This window comes from Mixophyes fleayi, chromosome 9, assembly GCF_038048845.1.
Source record: "Mixophyes fleayi isolate aMixFle1 chromosome 9, aMixFle1.hap1, whole genome shotgun sequence".
Taxonomy (NCBI): Eukaryota; Metazoa; Chordata; class Amphibia; order Anura; family Limnodynastidae; genus Mixophyes; species Mixophyes fleayi.
Genome location: NC_134410.1, coordinates 128515517 through 128534795, shown reverse-complemented (window position 1 = coordinate 128534795; position 19279 = coordinate 128515517). Strand labels below are relative to the sequence as shown.

The 19279-nt window shown below is 41.8% G+C and overlaps 1 protein-coding gene across 4 annotated transcripts in view; it reads left to right on the top strand.

The window, feature by feature from the left end:
• Positions 1–19279, top strand: part of VAV2 (vav guanine nucleotide exchange factor 2) — a 157204-nt gene that overhangs the window by 40211 nt on the left and 97714 nt on the right. For all 4 annotated transcript variants that reach the window (XM_075185708.1, XM_075185709.1, XM_075185707.1 and 1 more), the window contains exon 2: positions 4490–4606. In XM_075185708.1, the coding sequence (XP_075041809.1) occupies positions 4490–4606 (117 nt within the window). The remainder of the gene's footprint in view (positions 1–4489; positions 4607–19279) is intronic.

The window sequence follows — 19279 nt, the reverse complement described above, 5'->3', positions numbered from 1 at the left end:
TGTCACTGTTCACAAGTGTCAGCTCTTTCCAGAGTAGAAGCAAGAAACAGCTGTTTAATTTGTTATGTTTAGAGATTGTTTATTCAGTTTCCCTTAATTGTCTTCCTCAGTGTGCATATACCGACAGAATAACATTTAGTCCTCCCAGAATCCAGTGGCCAATGTGTCTCATTATATCCTGTGTGTGAGGTTTTTTATATTCGCTCATTAAAGAAATTGTGTAAATGAAGTTGGTCTAATCTGGTTGTGTGCGGTTAATACACCTCCCGCTCCCCGCAACGCTGCGCTATAAAGATTAGCGGATTACTACTTTGTTGTGTTTAACGTCGAGTTCTGACCGTTCAGGGGGAAAAGCTTTTTAAATTAATGTGTTTTTAATCCGTGTAAGTGAACCGAATGTTTTTTGTGCTTGTGAGACATGTAAGATTGTTGAATGATGTTACGTGGTAACACTAGCGGGTTTGGACGTCAAATAAACCTTATGTTGGATATTGCAGGCTAGAGAACAATGGTGACTTCATTGAATATCATAAAAAAATTGGTAAAACATGTTTTAATTCAAATGCAAAAGGTATATTTTTGTTTATAATCATTATCATCTATTTATATAGCGCCACTGATTCCGTAGCGCTGTACAGAGAACTCGCTCACATCAGTCCCTGCCCCATTGGAGCTTACAGTCTAAATTTCCTAACATACACACAGAGAGAGAGAGAGACTAGGGTCAATTTTTGATAGCAGCCAATTAACCTACCAGTATGTTTTTGGAGTGTGGGAGGAAATCGGAGCACCCGGAGCAAACCCACGCAAACACGGGGAGAACATACAAGCTACACACAGATAAGACCATGGTCGGGAATCAAACTCATGACCCCAGTGCTGTGAGGCAGAAGTGCTAACCACTGAGCCAATCACACAACCTGTTGTAGAGGGCGTTCTAACATGACTGTATATAGAAAGGCCGAGTTTACGGAAATGTGACTGACGCACTCCTGCGAAAATACGTGTGCCTGCATTTAAAATTCCTTTTTCGATAATATATGGGAGGGGCGGGATATGGGGAATGGTCACAGACTGGAGGGCACAAGCCCCTTGTGGCGTTTCCACCTGTCCTTCTGTATGATCTTGGTGTGTTCATCTAGTGTGGCGTGTTACGCTGACGGAGTGTTTTCTGCTCTCACAGTCCAGGTCAGGGTACGTCTTCACCCAGTCTCTTACCTGTGGGTACATCATTAACCCAGTCTCTTACCTGTGGGTACATCATTAACCGAAACAATCCAAGAACAAACTTACACGTGAGCTGAATCTCCAGGAAACGCTGATGAGGGGAAGTTTCTTGTGAAACCCCCCCCCCGACCCATTTCCTTTGAACACCGCACTGTGCTGTGTATTCAAATGGGGGTCTAATCTGCTCCTATTGCTGATATAAAGTATATACTGCGTCAGAGATAAACTGTCACCTGGGCTGTAGTAAGGATTTAGGGTGCCCCCCGCATCAGCACTTTTTTTTTTCCCCCACCCCTTCCTCCTCCTCTGCCCCACTTTCTCTTTTCTTCTACCCCCTCCCGCCTCTTCCCCACCCCCACCCCCACCCCCACTACCTCCTCTTTCTTACCCCCCTCCCATCCCACCTTAGCCCCCCCTTCTGCCTCACCTGTCTTCCCCCACCTCCTATCTTCCACCTCTCCACCTTCTCTGCCCCCCTTCACCTTATAGCTTTTTCTCACCCCCTTCTCTCCCCATATTCCTCATCTCTTCCACCCCACTGCCTCCTCTTCCCTCCCCTCTCCTCCCGCCTTAGCTCTCCCCTCTCGCCTTATACCTCTTTAATGTGTGATTGGTTTATTTGTATTGTTAGGTTTGGAACATTTGTTAGTGAATGGACCAGCTTCTCCCCTCCCCATAGAAACCCTCCTCCCACTCCAATACTGTTACTTTGTATCTGTTCAATCGTATCAATTATTCACAGAGACAATCATGTGATAGGTTGTTAAGGGAATTAAGTGTCAGTTCCATACTGCAGAAACGTAGGATTTCCCTGTAGATCACATGGAGAACAATAGGACAATGGGACCAGTGCGTGTTCTGCAATAAACGTAACAATGTATAGATCAGGCTTAATGCACTATTGATCTGTAGCACAAGGGGCTGACAAGTCACTTAGTTTCTCCATATGTTATCCGACTCTCCATCCTATTGTCTAACGCTTCAAGTGTCCAGAGATCCTATTCTGCATTAATGGACCCTTCACCTGACTTTCAGTGTTAAACTACCATAAGATATAACCTGCTATACACAGGTAGTGATACCACTAACCCATGACGCTCTGTACAGAGACACAGGTAGGATGACGGATGTGTAGAGCAGAAATAAGGGGTACGGGGCTCACAGGAATTGGGAATATCTTATCTCCCTCTCTTGAGATCATTAAAAAATAACTTATCACCGGATATTACCAAAAGGATTGATCGCTGGGTCAGCTGAGGATTCTTGCATGTAATACTGTATATCTCATAGGCTGTGTGTTACTGAGCCGAGCAATGTTTTATTCTTCACGGAGTATATCCATCATGCTCCCTGACTCTCGCTGCCATATTAGGAGGAGGAGCTTATCTAACACAGAAGACAGCGGATGACTGACTGCTTGTCAGATTGCTGTGAACAATGCACTGTGTGGATTAATGATTTATATAAAAGGGGCAGGGCCAGTGATGTCACAGCAGCTCAAATGACTGCAGTCTTAGCTTTCTGGCTCACATCCCATCAGTGTCCTAAAGAAATGGGGGAAGGGGGAGGTTGGGGGATTAGCTGTCTGTAATGGTGGGTGGGAGGTGACACTTTTAGTTTTAGTAAAACTTCCGGGTAACCCTGAACAGCGTTTTGTGGTCCTTTTCTGAAGTTCTTTTTAAGTCGAGTTTCTACCCACAGTTTAATCCCTATAAGGTCCTCTGATTATAAATCCTGGTTACTATATTGAGAAATATTTCAGAAATCTGTTTAATATCCGAGAGAAATGTTGAACATTTTTATAATTTTCCCGTATCCTTGTTACAAGGTGTCTGTCTCTTATCGGACGTCTCGGAGATAATGAAGCCGATTATTCTTATCTAATTGAGTGATTGAGATACGTTGTTGGCTGCGCGGTCGGTGTTAGAAGACGACATCTGCTGACTCCTCCGCCCGTCTTCCACCGCTCGCTGCGTTAAGCTGGCAGCTGTTTTCTGCTCTCCAGAATAGAAGATTTTATGTAACCTGCTGGTCATTTCCAAGCCTTGAATTATTCATTCCGACTGCAGCTCTTCAGCTAAAATACTTCAGCGCTTGGGCTCAGCGAGGGGGTGGGGGGCGCGGGTTTCTCTTTAAACTCTTTAATGCGCGCCCCCCCCCTACTTTCCCCAGCAGGTCGGACGATAAAGCAAATTAGTTTTTCTGTTTCATGCACATCCATTTTCATGATTTCTTTCCCCTCGTTTCTTTGTGTATTTTGCAGATTTCTGACATTTCGTACATGGCGTTTCATTTGCATTCCCATCTGTAAAGCCTCAGGTAATCTCCGCAGAGCGCTCTTCACTGAGGAAGCCTCAGATAGAATCTTCTCTTTTGACAGTCAACATAGAACGTCACTATTACTATTGTCGTTATGTTATTCAGCTTTTGTTGAGGTTTAAGAATGGCTTTTTGTAAAACGTATGTATAATCCGCTGCATAGGACCCCCAGGATTTAGGAACTACTTACCCCCCCACCTTTGCTTGTAACAGTTTATTTTCTACACAAGAGGGAGGTTTGCAAGTAAGCAGGATCATTTGAAAGGTTGTCATCACTGCTGATTGGCTGCTGTGATGTGTTGGCTTGTAGAGCATGCTGGAATTTGTAGTTCCACAATGGAAAGTCCCAATTGACACACATGAGCAATGTAAGTAGATTGGTAAGAAACAGCCTTTATATAGCCTTCTTTTTCCACCAGCAGATGGTAGAAAGTTCAAAACAAGTCTACAAACTTTCAAGCGTTCTCTGAAAACCCACCTCTTCAGACAAGCTTATAATATTCCTCAACCACCCTCTTAACCTCACTACATTACCGTATTACCATCTGTTACACAATTTCACACAAGACAAGTACACCCTGAAAAAACATTGTTGTGTGACAGGATCATTTAGCTTATGAGTCACTTTTACCTTTGCAGTCTGGCTGGGCCGAAATGCAAAATGTAGACTTAACCTCATGTATCAAACTCCCATTGTCCCATAGATTGTAAGCTTGCGAGCAGGGTCTTCTCTCCTCTTTGTCTGTTTTACCCAGTTTGTTTATTAGTTTACTGTGTTTGTCCCCAATTGTAAAGCGCTATGGAATATGTTGGCGCTATATAGATAAATGATGATGATGAATTAGTTGCAAATGATCTTATTATTTGGAGGATATTATTTCCTTTGTATATAATTGTGTGTTGCGTTCCCTGTTCATTTTCCCTCATTCTTCTCCTTTTCCAGTTCTTGTGCCTGAAAAATATCCGAACGTTTTTAAAAGTTTGCCACGACAAGTTTGGCTTAAGGAACTGCGACCTCTTCGACCCTTTCGATCTTTTCGACGTTCGGGATTTTGGAAAGGTAAGAAGCCGTTTTTTTGTTGTTGCAATCTCTGTATAATTGTAACCCTCATTCGGTCATTGAATGTTGTTGTGATTTATGTTGATTGTTTGAAGACGAACAAAGAATATCAGTCATCATAAAAGTCAGTTTTTGGGGACGCAAGAGTTGTATCTTAGTCTGTATATGTACTGTATTAATGTACTTTGAATACAATGTACATTATTTGATCGGAGATATGTTAGGAGAAATTGCGGTGTTTCATTTTGGGTATGAGTCACGGGGGAGGGGTGGGTTTAGGTGGGTCAGTAACAATGCTCAGGTATTGGGTACGTCCTCACAGGTGGGCGTTTGACCAATGCACCTTACCAACCTTTTCTCTGCCAAATTCTTCTGAAGATAAACTGGGTCACCATTCTTCTCCTGATACAATGGCGAGATAAGATATCACTACATTTATACACTACTCATCGGTTAAATGTTCTTCATGTGCATTATAAAGGCTGGGTACACAGAAAACTTCTCCCAGTGTCAAACGATTTTACCAACGACTGGAATTTTTTTTAAAAAATTCCCGATCAGCAGCCGATGCATGTGTACACACTGTACATGTTTTACAAGGTTTATCTTCAGATCTGTGATCTTCATCTCTCATAACCATCGGCTGAAAAGATGGTGACTCTCTACACTCTACAGATATCTGCCTACACTGCTGGTGGTGACTGTGTACACACTGCAGAATTATCATCATCATCATTACCATTTATTTATATAGCGCCACTGATTCCGCAGCGCTGTACAGAGAACTCACTCACATCAGTCCCTGCCCCATTGGAGCTTACAGTCTAAATTCCCTAACACACACACAGACAGACTAGGGTCAATTTGATAGCAGCTAATTAATCTACTAGTATGTTTTTGGAGTGTGGGAGGAAACCGGAGCACCCAGAGGAAACCCACGCAAACACGGGAGGGCATACAAACTCCTCACAGTCGGTCGGGAATTGAACTCATGACCCCAGTGCTGTAAGGCAGAAGTGCTAACCACTGAGCCAACGTGCAACCCATTATAATTCTAAGGACATTGTTCCATCATTGAAATTTTTTTTTAGTCCGGCTTACAAGTCAAAAGAAACGATACAATGTGCTTGAGAACGACCATTGTTCATCGTTTCAGTGTAGACATTAATGCAATATAGGGGCGAACAGTCGTTTATCGTATGATTGGCACGAATATCGGCTGAAAAGCCTGTAGTGTGTACCCAGCTTAAATCACAAGTTAGACCTCCTCCTAGACCAGGAATGATCACAACGCTGCAGATTGCATGTTAAACAGGATAATGAAATGATCCGCAGTTTATTTAAGCACTGGTGGCTTTTCTGTTCCACACGTGACTTCCTCTTTGTCATGAAGGACCGAGGCGTATTATCGGTGATGCCACATCTTAGGTTTTTACATGTAGATTGTGAGAGAACGTCTTAGCGATGCGTTGACACCCTCCCTCTCTTAAATCACCGGCCCGGTTTCCAGGGTCTCTTATGACAGATGCACTTGGTCTGATGAGCACAATACAGTCTGGCTAGTGATCTTTACTACTGAACAATGAGAGTGCATCTCGCCACGCTTAGCTGGTTTGCTGCATTGCTCACTGGCACCAGATGTATTTTTAACTCAATGTGATCTTCAGTTTGGTGCCTTTTCTTGCGTTTTACAGTCGGTGAGGCTGAGGAATTGGCTTCATCAATTTCTATAACTTTTCTCAAGTAGGGTGATGAGTTATACGGTCAGAGGAAACCATAAATGTTGAATGCACCTTTTTCCTGGAGAGTCCAACATCCGGTTGTACAGTAATCCTTAATGGCATTGGTTATAAGTATGGTCATCTCGTCTCGTTGCTGTATGGACAGTGTGAACGTTTAGCACTGATGTCACCATACAAGGAAGGGTGCACACAGATTTGGGGGGGGGGGGATTGCAATGAAACTTGCTAATAGACATCTGTCCTCAAATATAAAGTGCGGCGAGCTTGAGGATTCAAGGGTCAGCTGTTTCCCACTATCGGTCTAGTCTGTTAACAATAATACCAAGACTCCAAAACTTGTGCTTGGAATTCATGGCTGGTTGCACCAAATATTTTGGTGGCGGCTCCGAATGGGCAGAGCACAACGTCCAAATAGTTTTTGCCGAAGACTAGCCATTTTTTGCATAAATATACAATACATACCAGAATAATCTTCATAGCCTGTGACCAGTATGTTATATTACACCCAGTAATCAACATCCCACATGTTCACTATATAATACACACTTACCAGTATATACAACATTTAATACAGCCCCATGACCAGTATATAAAGAGCTCAATTTCCATCATACAATATGACACTGTACCCAGCATATAGCGCAGCCCAGTGGCCAGTATACAGTTCTTCACCATTATGCTTGGCCAGTGTACAGTACAGTCCCCTTGCTGATCAACTTGCAAGGCCTCCTGTTTGGTGGCACCAATCTGTGACCGTAAGTCACCCAGGTGTTCTGTCATTGGTTACTTCTGTTCAGCAACTTTTCCATCTGATCTCTAATTGGTTGTCTGGAGTTCACAGGGTTAGAAAGCCACAACCAATGACAGTTCTCCAACTGAAGGGTTTTATAATAGGGGGAGGGTGGGCGCTTTTTTGGTGCACTGCAGGCCAAAGCTTTGCAGTTTTTACCGTTGATACATTTGCGGCGATTGCAGCATGCTAAACCCAATGGCGAGTTTCCATACAATCAATTGGGAGTATAGCCCTATATTGATCTACAATTATTTGTCTGTAAAGCCCGCTGCTGGTAAAATATGGTATCCAGGGGTGCATGCCATTGGAGCAGGACACATTGTAATGAAAGCATAATTTTAAATTAGAAGAAATCTTGGTGGTTGTGATATTTCAGGCTTGTGTTAACCCTTTGGTTCCAGCGGAGGCCCTCTGTCAGATTGCTGGGTATAAGGATGTGTTGTTTGTTTGCTGGCTGATTGCTGAGGACAACCAGTGACAATAATCATGTTTAATTCATGTGTCCTGCGTTGGAGATAGAGGAAGACAGCACCAGAATCTAATTAGGCCACTGTGCCTCCCACCCCCTAACCAAACGCTGTGTGGGACTCGCGACAAGCCGCGCGCTGTATAATGGAGACTATTAATAATAAGAGAGTGACCCGACCACAGGAGGAGAGCGGACTACATTTGTCAACCCTGCTGCTGGCTTATAAACCAGGCTGCAAGTTAATAATCTAGCAGTAGGCAGAAAGGGATGGAACCTATACTCCAGTTTACTAGTAATAAAGTGAATATTTGCAGGCAGAATATTGCTGTGTTTTTGTTTAATTGTTGTGACCCCAGAAATACATTTTGTAGGAGATTCTGGCTGTGTATATTTTTAACAGTGTTGCTCCGAGTGGGCGGGCGTCAGTGACATCACACAGCGGTATGTGGAATAATGGAAGCGGTAAATTACAACAACTATCATCCATTGCAGTCATCCACTTGCTAGCAGCACTGAACAGTACCTGCTTCACCCTGTGATATAACCACCAAACCTCACACAGCCTGTCCTACTTGCACAGAGATGATAGTAGCAGAGAAGGTAACACTGAATGGAGTTTGAAGTGGGAGGGGCCAGACAACAGTCCTACAACAGCAAGTCTGTTGCCCATAGCAACCAATGTAAACATAATCCATACAGGCAGTGCTATATCCTCTAACCTAAAGCTCATAGGTACCTATTTTGTACTGAAAAATATATAGGTTTAATGGACACCTTTTTTTTTTTTTTTTTTTTTTAAGGTGGTTCCTTTTAGGGTGATTATGGTACTGGATTCCGAGGGGGTGACTTCCCTCGATGGCTCTACAGTAAATCAACATTGACTGGCCCGCATATTGCTGGTGCTGTGCATTTATAACATTTATCCTCATTTTATTTCCAGTTTCGCGTCCTGTGAGTAATAAAAGATGAATGTGAATGAATTCAATGTTCCTGCCTAAGGGCAGCAGTTACAATTGTCTTTTTTTTTTTTTTTTTGCTCTTTAAACCGATGTCTCTATTAATCAGCTTTTACATAGTCCGATTCCCTTTCATCGCTGTCTGGCTGCTCCCTGTGTGAATAGCGGCTAGCCTGATGGGTAGACAGTAGGAATAGTTAGCGCGCAAGACCAAAGATGCCATCTGGAGCCCTGTCTGCTGTGAGGGGGGTACTGCTGGTGGATGAAAATAATGTATCTGTATTGAATATAAAAAAAAGAGAGAACTAAAATCGCCTACTGATTAAAGCAGCCTAATCACTCCAAACTCCATTTAGTGTTACCTTCTCTGCAGCTGTCATTTCTGTGCAGGTAGATTTCTGGAGAACATTAAACAAGACAGCTTGGAGGAGCTCCTGGGATTTGCTGAGTAATGGAGTCAATGTTTGAAACAAAAAAGACCAAAAACAACTATGCTAATCCACCAGATGTCCTGCCGTCCATCTGAAGGAGTGGGGGCGGGGTTGACCCCTGACCCTGGGTACTCTGGCTAATTGAGAGGAGCTGAAGCCCCTTTGATCTGCAGTTATAGTAAAGTACACAAATCATTCTGCTATGTTTGCACCTGTTTCACATAGCTGTTAATTACCTGCGTGGTAATAAAGTGTAACCGAGTAGTAAATGCACAAGGCCTGGTGAAACGGGGCACATCGGATTCAGTAATATTGGTTGTAGTGTGTCTGTACTTGTCTGTTTATCATTTTCCAAGGAAATTTTTATTTTATGAATAAATTGAAAGATCAGCGGTGTAAGTCCAGACGTGTGTGAAACATACGTGCTGCCTGTCTGTTGGTTAATACCATGCAGACATGTCAGACGCCTGAACTAATTGTCGTATAAACTGTTTCCTAAACATCCGAGTTTACATGGTCTGATCTGGTAATCCTATTCTTCAATTGCTTACCTCTCCTGTGTCGGTCTGCCTTGGAAAATTATAGAAATCCGGGACTATTCCCATGCCAGTTTTAGGGGATTTTGGAGCGAGGAGGGGATTTGACGCTCATAGTGGAGAAGTTTAAAGGCCGTTAACTACTTTTCAGTTTTAATCCCTTATTTTTATGAATAATCGATGCACTCCAGCAAATGGGGATACACCCTCTAACACAACTTACTTTGTTGTGGCGTTTGGTATTTCTGCAATACCAATAAGGGAATACAGTTAGTTGTAAGAGAACACTTTCTTGGTATGCGTGTACTATAAGAGACGCTGGTACTCCCTGCTACAGGAGTATCAGGGTTGAGGATTAGCAGGAGAGGAGTTTAATAATTACACAGAGAATTTCCACATGTCGTTTCTGTGTCATTCCTGTAGGTCTCTCATTTGCCACAAACTTGTGGCGCAAGAAAGTCTGCCTTGTGCAGTGTGTGTGTCCTGCTGGTTAGATAGATGGGAGTTTGCTAAAGTTATAGTTCGAGAACTAGGATTTTAGTAACCGTTTCTGAATCCTTTATATAGCACCTACATATTGCACCGAGAGTAGTTAATCCTTCATATGGGTCCCTGCCCCAGTAGAGCTTACAATTTATGTTCCCCTAACACAGCAAGACGCACAAACTAGGCTTATCATCATCATTTATTTATCTTTGTAACCAGCCAGTTAGCCTACCAGTACGCGGGAGGAAAGTAGAGCACCTGGAGAAAACCCACCCAAACATGGCGCCTAATAGAGCGTTTTACTAAAAACATTCGGTGTTGTTGGTGCCACCGTTTTCGGTTAAATTTTGTGTAAACGAAACGGGATAACATTTTTAGTGAGCCGGAGTTGGATACCTTCCTGTATATATTGCATAACCATTCATAGATCTATATCTTCAAGACGTGAACTAGAGATGAGCAGATGATGAGTCACAGTTTTTTTTTTCAACTTCATAATATAAAACAGTTTTATGCTGGTTTTAGAACATCCTATAATGAATGTATAACAGAATTTGTGTTAAGCCTGTTCACTCCTCAAAGCTACGACCTTCGTTTGTCCTCATTCTTCTTCATCCGTCAGATTGCCTTCTGAATCTCTCTCCTTTTCATCCTATACATAACAATCCACTGGCCAAAGGAGAAGAAGAAAGACAAATAGAAACTGACGCGTTTCATGAGCAAACGGACTGATAGAGGCAATTTTTATTGTAGTGTTGAATGTAGAACACCCATAACTATGACATGGTAAACTAGGAAACTCTGGTGACCTGGTGTTGGTTCAAAATACCCCCTCCCTAACAGACCCAAAAGGGTTTGGATGTGAGGTTCCGGCAATGAAGAGGTTAAGCTGCGGTGATAATGTGCTGCTGGGCGTCCCGTCCCCCCCCACACCCCCCTCCTGCATCTCTTTGGATCCTGCTCTCCTGTCCATCCCCTGTTGGCTTCTGGTTTTACTGTGTTTTGTTAAGCTGTTCCCAGTTAGGTGGGGAGCGGTCAGCTGTGGGTCAGTTTATATGGAGAGACTGATGCATTATTCCCCATTTCTGGGCAGTCCACGGCTGATATGATATAGGGGGTCTTTTTATCCCTGACAAGTATTTATCCACAGTGATCTAATTATCTCCCTGTATGTAATTATCACTCTGCTCAAAAAGATTTCAGCTCAGTATCCACCAACTCTTCCTTCCTGAATTACTTAAGCTGGGTACACACTACAGAAATTTCGACCAACTTTTTATGCCGAGCGATTTTAACATGCGAACGATGGTCCGATCGCTCGGTCCATGGACTGCATACACACTAGCCTTGTTTCGGACGATAAAGGGAAGAGCGGACGTCCCGTTAGCGACTTTTTACAGCCATGTTGTCGTGAGCAATGACTGTAATTTCGTACTCACTGTTGTGGATCGGTCGGAAGTTTATACACACTACACAGTGTACCCAGCTTTAGACGTTGCTCCAGAAGTTATATTCATTGAGGGACTAAATCCAAGGCGGACAATTCTGTACGGGAAGGAAGTGTGATCCAAAATATTTTGGATACAAACTTTACATAAAAGCGAAGTTTAATTTATTTGTTGTGTAGATTGCATTAAAGATACTTTCCCTCCACTTTTCTAATAATCTGCAATTCCCCTCCTCCCTTGCGCCATTTTTACCTACTGTTTGTTTAAATAATAACCATGTACAATAATAAACTTTTTATTTTATTTATGATAATATTGCAAACAGTTAGTCCTTTTTTTTATATATAAATTGATGTAACACCCATATGTGTTGCTTATAAAAATCTTTTAAAAAAAAAATAAATCTATTTTTATTTTCATAAAGTGAGCGGATTTATACGTATGACAGAGCCCAGATGTAATGATGCAGAGACGAAGGAAGAAACGTGCATTCTCTGTGTAAAATGATTCTTTATAATTAGAGAGAATAAAAACCTTGTTTATATATTTTTTTTCATGCTTGTAAAAATAGGGATTGCATCCTGTTGTGCCTCTTATTCTGCGTTTTAAAATTCTATATGCCGTGCAGATTGCTTATTTTTCAGGCCCTGCCGGATTAGGTGTTTGTCCGTTTGAGAAACCGAAAATGCAACAATGGAACAGGAAACCACCAAAGAGATAACTGCTTATAGCAGCATTGCCTGAATTGCAAAAACCCAAATCATTCTTCCTCTCTGCGAGTTATCCAATGCCCATTCACTCTGTGGCCTGTGTGTATCCTGATTAGCAGCGCCCATATGGGCATCTGCGCTCTGCCACGATAGACATATTGTTCCTCAGTCTTTGCCTTTAAACGGGTTATTGTGTTGCTGTAATTGCTTCTGTGAACCTTGGTTAGTGTTGTCAGACCAGCATATTGCAGACCAGGAATAAGGAAGTGATAATTCTCAGAGGAGAAACGCGTGTGTGACGCACAGGGACTCCAGGCTGTAATTTATCTCCTCTCCAACCAGAAAAAGCCTGATCTACACATATAACTTATCTGCTCAGGTCTTTAAATTTGCATATGTGCTGTGTACATTGTACATATGATACACATTGATTTTCCTGGTCAGCAAATGTTATGGTTTCTGTGAAACAAACATGCTGACGTTGCCATTAAACTTTTTTACGCACTCGATTTTGCACTTCCCGAATCTTGAGGGATCGGATAAGGATCGTCTGTAAGGTTATAAAATGCAATAATCATTGTATATTTTTTAAACAAAGATTAATTTAACCCACTGTTTGACAGTAATATGTGTAGTACTGAGCTGAATGATATACGGGAAATAACAGTAATATTCGTCCTTTGCTCCACGACGCTCTGTCACTTATCTGCAGCAGATTCCCGTGTTAGGAGACAGATCAGAGCAGACATTGAGCGGATGACAGCTTGGCACACTTGCCGTGCAGAAATTCACTTTGTAGATTGGTCAATTCATGGACAGGGGTAGTGTCACAGCAGCTCAAATGACTGCAGTCTCAGCTTTTTGATCCACATCCCATCAGGACTCTGTCCTAAAGATGTGGATGGACTTTATTGGCCATTAATGGGGGAACGGGGTAATATTTTACATTATAACAGATCTGAAGAGTGTCAGAATGTCAGGGTAACACTGAACGGCGTATTAATACTTCCGCGGTTTATAACTCCTTGTTTCAATTTTAGCATTTAGTATTGAAAAAAAAAATAGATTTAATAAAAGCATATCGATAATTCAGCTTTATTTTCATATTTCTGTTGGCTGTTGCAGGGTTTGTTAGTTTATGTGATTAAACTTCTCAGAAAATACTCATCATAGCGAAACGTTAGTAGTCAAATTGTCCATTGTAAAGGAAGGCTGCCGTCTTGTCTAGGTTGTGTGAGATCTGAGAGGCTGTGTGCTTACGGCGGCTTATAATTTATAAATGCAATGTTCTTTTTATCACCAACATATTGTGTGGCGCTGTACAAAGGTGGATAACTATTTTAAGTCAAACGATCAACCCTTTTGTATTTTAAAGAAACAAAAATGTGTTGTATATCTAGACTAGCTTGGTGTTATATGTCAAAAGGAACGTTTTTACCTTTGTATTCCCCAAACCTACATTTGTGGCTGCTATTTCCTTTTTAAACAGCAGCAAAGCCTACTGACTGTGTCTCTTCGCTCTCGTTTGCATGGAGTGCCAATGGCGTGCAAAAGGAGGCGACGGAAGCGTTGGAAGGATCTGTCTTCTTTCGCCGAGTTGTCTGCTTGTTAAGTTGCTTCTATTTGATACTTTGACTCTTTGAAATGCTGCAAGGGGTTCTGCAAAGAACCAGATCTGCCCATCACGGCATTCGTTCCTCGTCTCCCGCTGAATCATATCACAGGGACATATTTGATATGAAGGGAAAGCTGGAGCTTTCGGCTTTTTTAAAATATGTATGAGGTGACCTGGGAAGCTGAATAGAAGAGAGCATATGCCGTGCATCCGTGTATGACAGCGGGCCTCTGTAGCCGTACATTAGCATTCCGTCTCCCCCTGGAAGCACCGCCAGTGTTCCATCAGATAAGAGATGATGAGGGCTGTGTGATGCCGTTCACGATTATATTACTGACTAATTCATGGTTAGTGAAGCAGAGCAGACGCACGTAGACAGGGCTTTAATAGGACTCGGGACTTGCTTAATGCAGGAGCCTATCCTGTCCGTCACCAGGCGGGACCGCGCTTTTGAACATTCATCCTTTCCCGTGGCAGGTTCTTGTCGTCCCCACTGCACATTTCAAACCTACTTAGAGGAGCGCAGGCCTTCGGCAGACGAAGCTAATTACATAGTTAAATTTGACATCCGTATTTTTAAATAGTATTTGAAAGGATTTTCTCAGAAACATATGGTCTAGTTTCTGCCTTTTTTTTTTGGAAACAGTTGCTGGTGTCTTGTACCCTTTAGCAGCAAAAAATCGGGGGATGGTTAGAGGGTCTATACCGCATCAGATCAGCTCTGAGTAGAAGACACTTCACCATCATCACCATTTATTTATATAGCGCTACTAATTCCGCAGCGCTGTACAGAGAACTCACTCACATCAGTCCCTGCCCCATTGGAGCTTACAGTCTAAATTCCCTAACATACACACACACACACACACACACACACACACACAGGGATAGACTAGGGTCAATTTTGATTGCAGCCAAATAGCCTACTAGTATGTTTTTGGAGTGTGGGAGGAAACCGAAGCACCCGGAGGAAACCCACGCAAGCACGGGGAGAACTCCACACAGATAAGTCCATGGTCGGGAATCGAACTCATGACCCCAGTGCTGTGAAGCAGAAGTGTTAACCACTGAGCCACCGTGCTGCCCTCTCCAAATATCCTGGATAGTACCAATCACAGTGATAGCACTTATGTAATACATTATTATATATGTATATTGTTTTTGGGGAGAGAGGGAATTAACTTGATGTTTTTTTTTACCTTTAACATTAAGCAAATTATAATCCACTGGAACCGTTTATATGTGTTGCCAACTGTGATTTACAGCAAGTTATTAACGAGAACCTGCATTTTGGGGGGGGGGGGGGATAATTAATCAGATATAGGGGGGAATTCAATTCCACATGGAGTAGCTCTGGAACGGTTGTGAGGGCCCTCTGCATTGTTGAATCTTTGCAGATTTTTATTTGCACCCCGTAGAAATACGCAGAAAAATCAGCAACACTCAGATACCGTAGTACCCAGGAATGAGCGCAGACCGACATCGGCGTAATGGTGGCACATCATGGGGAATTAAATCCCAACGTTCCCCCATAGGACGTCCCCAACCTTCCTATATACTTTCGTTTAGTTTTTTTTTTCTATGAAGATCCTTTAGGGGCATATTCAGCTCCCCACGATCTGCCCCTGGACATCACAGAGATGTACTGAAAGATTGTTGTGGGGTTCAAAGAAAGATGATTGACGATCGATCGCCGCTGAGTTCCTCCGGAACGGCTGTAAAGGCGCTACTGCGATTTTATCTTCACTGATTTCTCTTCGTATCACTCTGCGTCTCATGGCGAGGAATTAATCGCCCCCTATAAGTATAAACATTAAAAGAAGCTTCAAAAATAAAACCACTCCTCCTTGCCTTGTGATCTTTGGTTTTTTTCCGTGTTCTTAAGTTGAAAAACCATCACTGGAAAGAAAAATCTAAATTGGACTTTGCTGATCTTTAGTACAGTTTGGTAAAAATCACAAAAAAGGTAAAACTCATCATGGCAGAGATTCTTGATAGTAATAAAAACACCAATTTAATAAGCTACCTAAGGTGGGTTCTGTCTCCTGGGATCGGCCTCTCTCCAGTAGAAATGATTTGTTTTATGGTGGGTACGTAAAGCAGAGATTTATTCTTAGGTCCTTATGTGAGTGGTGTCTGTCTAATGTCCCGTTCTGCCCTCCCCCATCCTCACATCATGACCATTGATCCGCATTAATATATCTCTAGGCTCGTGTTAGACCCCAATAAGATCTTTTATGACCTTAATTTTAATTATTCCGCTTCGTGAGGCCTCTCTCCTCCTGGGGCGATGTCTGTCACCGAGTATCTTTTAGTAACGATAACAAATCTCTATATGGAACGAGGAATAGAGGGTGAATCATTGGGATAAGAAATGTTTTGTTTGGCTGATACTATAGGGTGGGGGGGGTTCTTCTCCCATGTACCCCCCTCTTCCCAAATTTTCCCAGGATCGTCCTGTTTTTGTCCATAACAATATACTATTTAAATATCCTATACAGATTTCACAGTCCTTATATTTCAGACCTAATGGGATTGTTGAGTTTTGAATGAATAATTTGTCCTACTCTTTTTTTCATTGAAACTATTAGACATCGTCAGATTGATCCCTCGCACTTATCTTTGTTTTTTCTAAGAGTAAACATTTGTCTGTGTGGTATACAGACTACATTGTTAAGCATTTTTGTTTTCCGTTGATATGTTCTAATATTACTTATGATGCTCTTAATAAATAGTTTGAAAAATACTCAGACTCCTCAATGGTCATCGTTGACTCCTTATGTCCCTGTTTTTTATTTTATTTAAAATATAAGTTTAAATGTTATAGAGAAACTTGATGACTGTATGACCTTAGTTTAATACTAAGCTATGCCCCCCACCCCCACACACAGGAATGTATACTCAAGCATACAGTGGGGAATTTGTGCGGTAAACAATTTAGACTGTAAGCTCCATTGGGACAGGGACTGATGTAAATGGTTAAATGTTCTCCGCGCAGCGCTGCGTAATGCGTAGGCGGTTTATAGGATGATAATATTGTTAATATGTGACCGAAATACATTTAGCTGAGGACATAACCTAATATCCGTCCCCAACATGAGGCTTCCATTGTGATATCTGAGTGTGAATGAGAAGATCGGGACATTAATGCGGCTTTGTTGTGAATTGCTAGCTCTTGGGTAACAATGTGTCTCAGTGAATTGAGCACTGATTACATTACTCATCTGTACTTTATATAAACACAGGATTCTGCATCTGAACCAGACTATTATACCTGTAGGTGACATCATTGTAGCATTCGGAATGTTGTTACATATTACAATTCTGTGTTCATGAAGTTTAGTTGTTACCTTGTATCAGGTTCCTTGAGAAGCCTTGTTTACAACAATGTGGCCACCTGAATAATAATAATAATAATAATAATAATAAGTTGTTATTATTTTTATTATTTGTGTTATTATTATTATTATTATTTATTATTATTATTATTATTATTATTTTAGTTTGGTGTAGTAAAGTGGAACTAAAAACAACAAATAAAAGCAGTTTTTTGTTAACTCCATGGAAGATCAGAGGCAGCTTATGGCACAAGGTAAAAGCAATAAATTGTTATTAAATATGGATTCAAATCCATTCTATAGCACCATCTGGCGGCTGCTGTGCTATGCATATAAATACATTTTTGATAACTGTAAATAAATATAGAGAAATACATATAGCAAAGCAGTTTTACTTACTGATACAGCTCGGTGACCATATTTATAGAAATATGGCACCATTCATCCAGCAACTATTATTCATTATGTAGTGCTAAGATATTGCCCAGCTCTTTATAGAGGATATTAATCATTCACATCAGCCCCTGCCCCAGTGGGACTTATAGTCAAAATGGGAAAGTCAGAGGCTATCGGGCAGGTCCACCAAATATTTTGTCTTCCTTCCCAGAGCAGCCTCTAAAACGCGCAGAGTGGAAGGTGAGAGATGGTCTAATGTTTGCAGAACTAGGTGTAGTCTACAGCTCAAACCTAGCCCTCGAGCTACCCATCAGGCCATGTTTTCAGAATTTCTGTCTGTAGAAACAGGTGGGATAATTACTGACCCAGGAAAATAGATTCTCTCACCTGTGCACGATAAAAGAATTCCTGAAAACATGACCTGTTAGTAGCTCTTGAGGACTGAGTTTGAGCCCCTCTGCTCTGCTGACAGGTATTTTCAGTACTATTTACTGAGTGAAGATCTGGACTTTTAATAAAATAAAGTGAATGAAAAAAATATGGCACTAAAAGACAAAGTATATGTCTTAAATAGCGTCAGGAGAGCCAACCGCTATGTGCGTATCACATGGCATAAAGTTAATAGGGTTTTATTTATTATTAAACCACATTTCATAGAAGGACAATCCTTGTTCCAGCAGTAAAAGCACCCGACCAGCTTTGTATTGTTCAGTGCGCGGCCGTTTGGCAGAGGTGCGCTGTCATCCTGCGTTCTGCAAGGTTACACGGTTTGTCCCGTGTGTTCTGAGCAGACCCGTGGAGTCCGCTTATCAGAGACCGGCATTTGCTACGTTCCCCTCCTCGCCTCTGAATAATGCTAACTTGTGAAATTGAAGTTGGGGGGGGGGGGATCAAACAAATCCCAAATAATAATTCAACATAATTACTTCTGCAATCCTGTCCGACCTGCGCACAATTAGCCTCCAGCAGGCAGATTTACCATTGAAAGAGGAAACAGGGAGATTAGCAGAAGTCTAATGCATAAGAAACAGTTGGATTGAATGCATTAGTTATGACTGCGAGGAACGGATTTTGAATTGTTTTCGCTTAGAACCTGTAACGTGAAATTCTTTGTATTTATTGTGTGGCTGCAGCGGTGAATTGTAATGTAGATTTTATGCCAGGTAATATTACAACGTATGGATATATAGAATCAATGGTGATAGGAGTGTGCATCAGTCTCTCCCTGTCTGACCAAAGTACAATTGTATTTAAGGCTGATAAATAAATGACCCAGAGTCAGTATATATTTCCCCTCACAATATTGTGCACACTTTGATCGACTTGCTTACATAACCCATGTAGGTACCTCGCTCAGGGCTCGTTAGAATTGATTTTCCAATAACAACTGATTGATTTTGTATCCCTGAGTTACCATTGTAATTAGAGCCTACAATTCCGTCTGTGCTGAATCTGCCGTCCAGCGTTCGCTATATGGGCTTAATTCCCCAGCTGTATTGGAACTACAAGTCTCAGTAGGCCATGCCAGCCACATTCTGGCATCCTTGCCGAAAATGACATTGGTTTGCCATGGTAAGCAACCAACTTGCCATGTGGTTTAACAGTAACTTTTACAGCGGTGATCCTACAACTTTTGTTATAAGGGATAGCATGCTGTGACCTGTAGTTCATTAACATAGAGCCACAGGATGCTATCGTCTGATATAGACTTATATGACAGGGTAACCTCTCTATGACCCATAATGGTGTTACC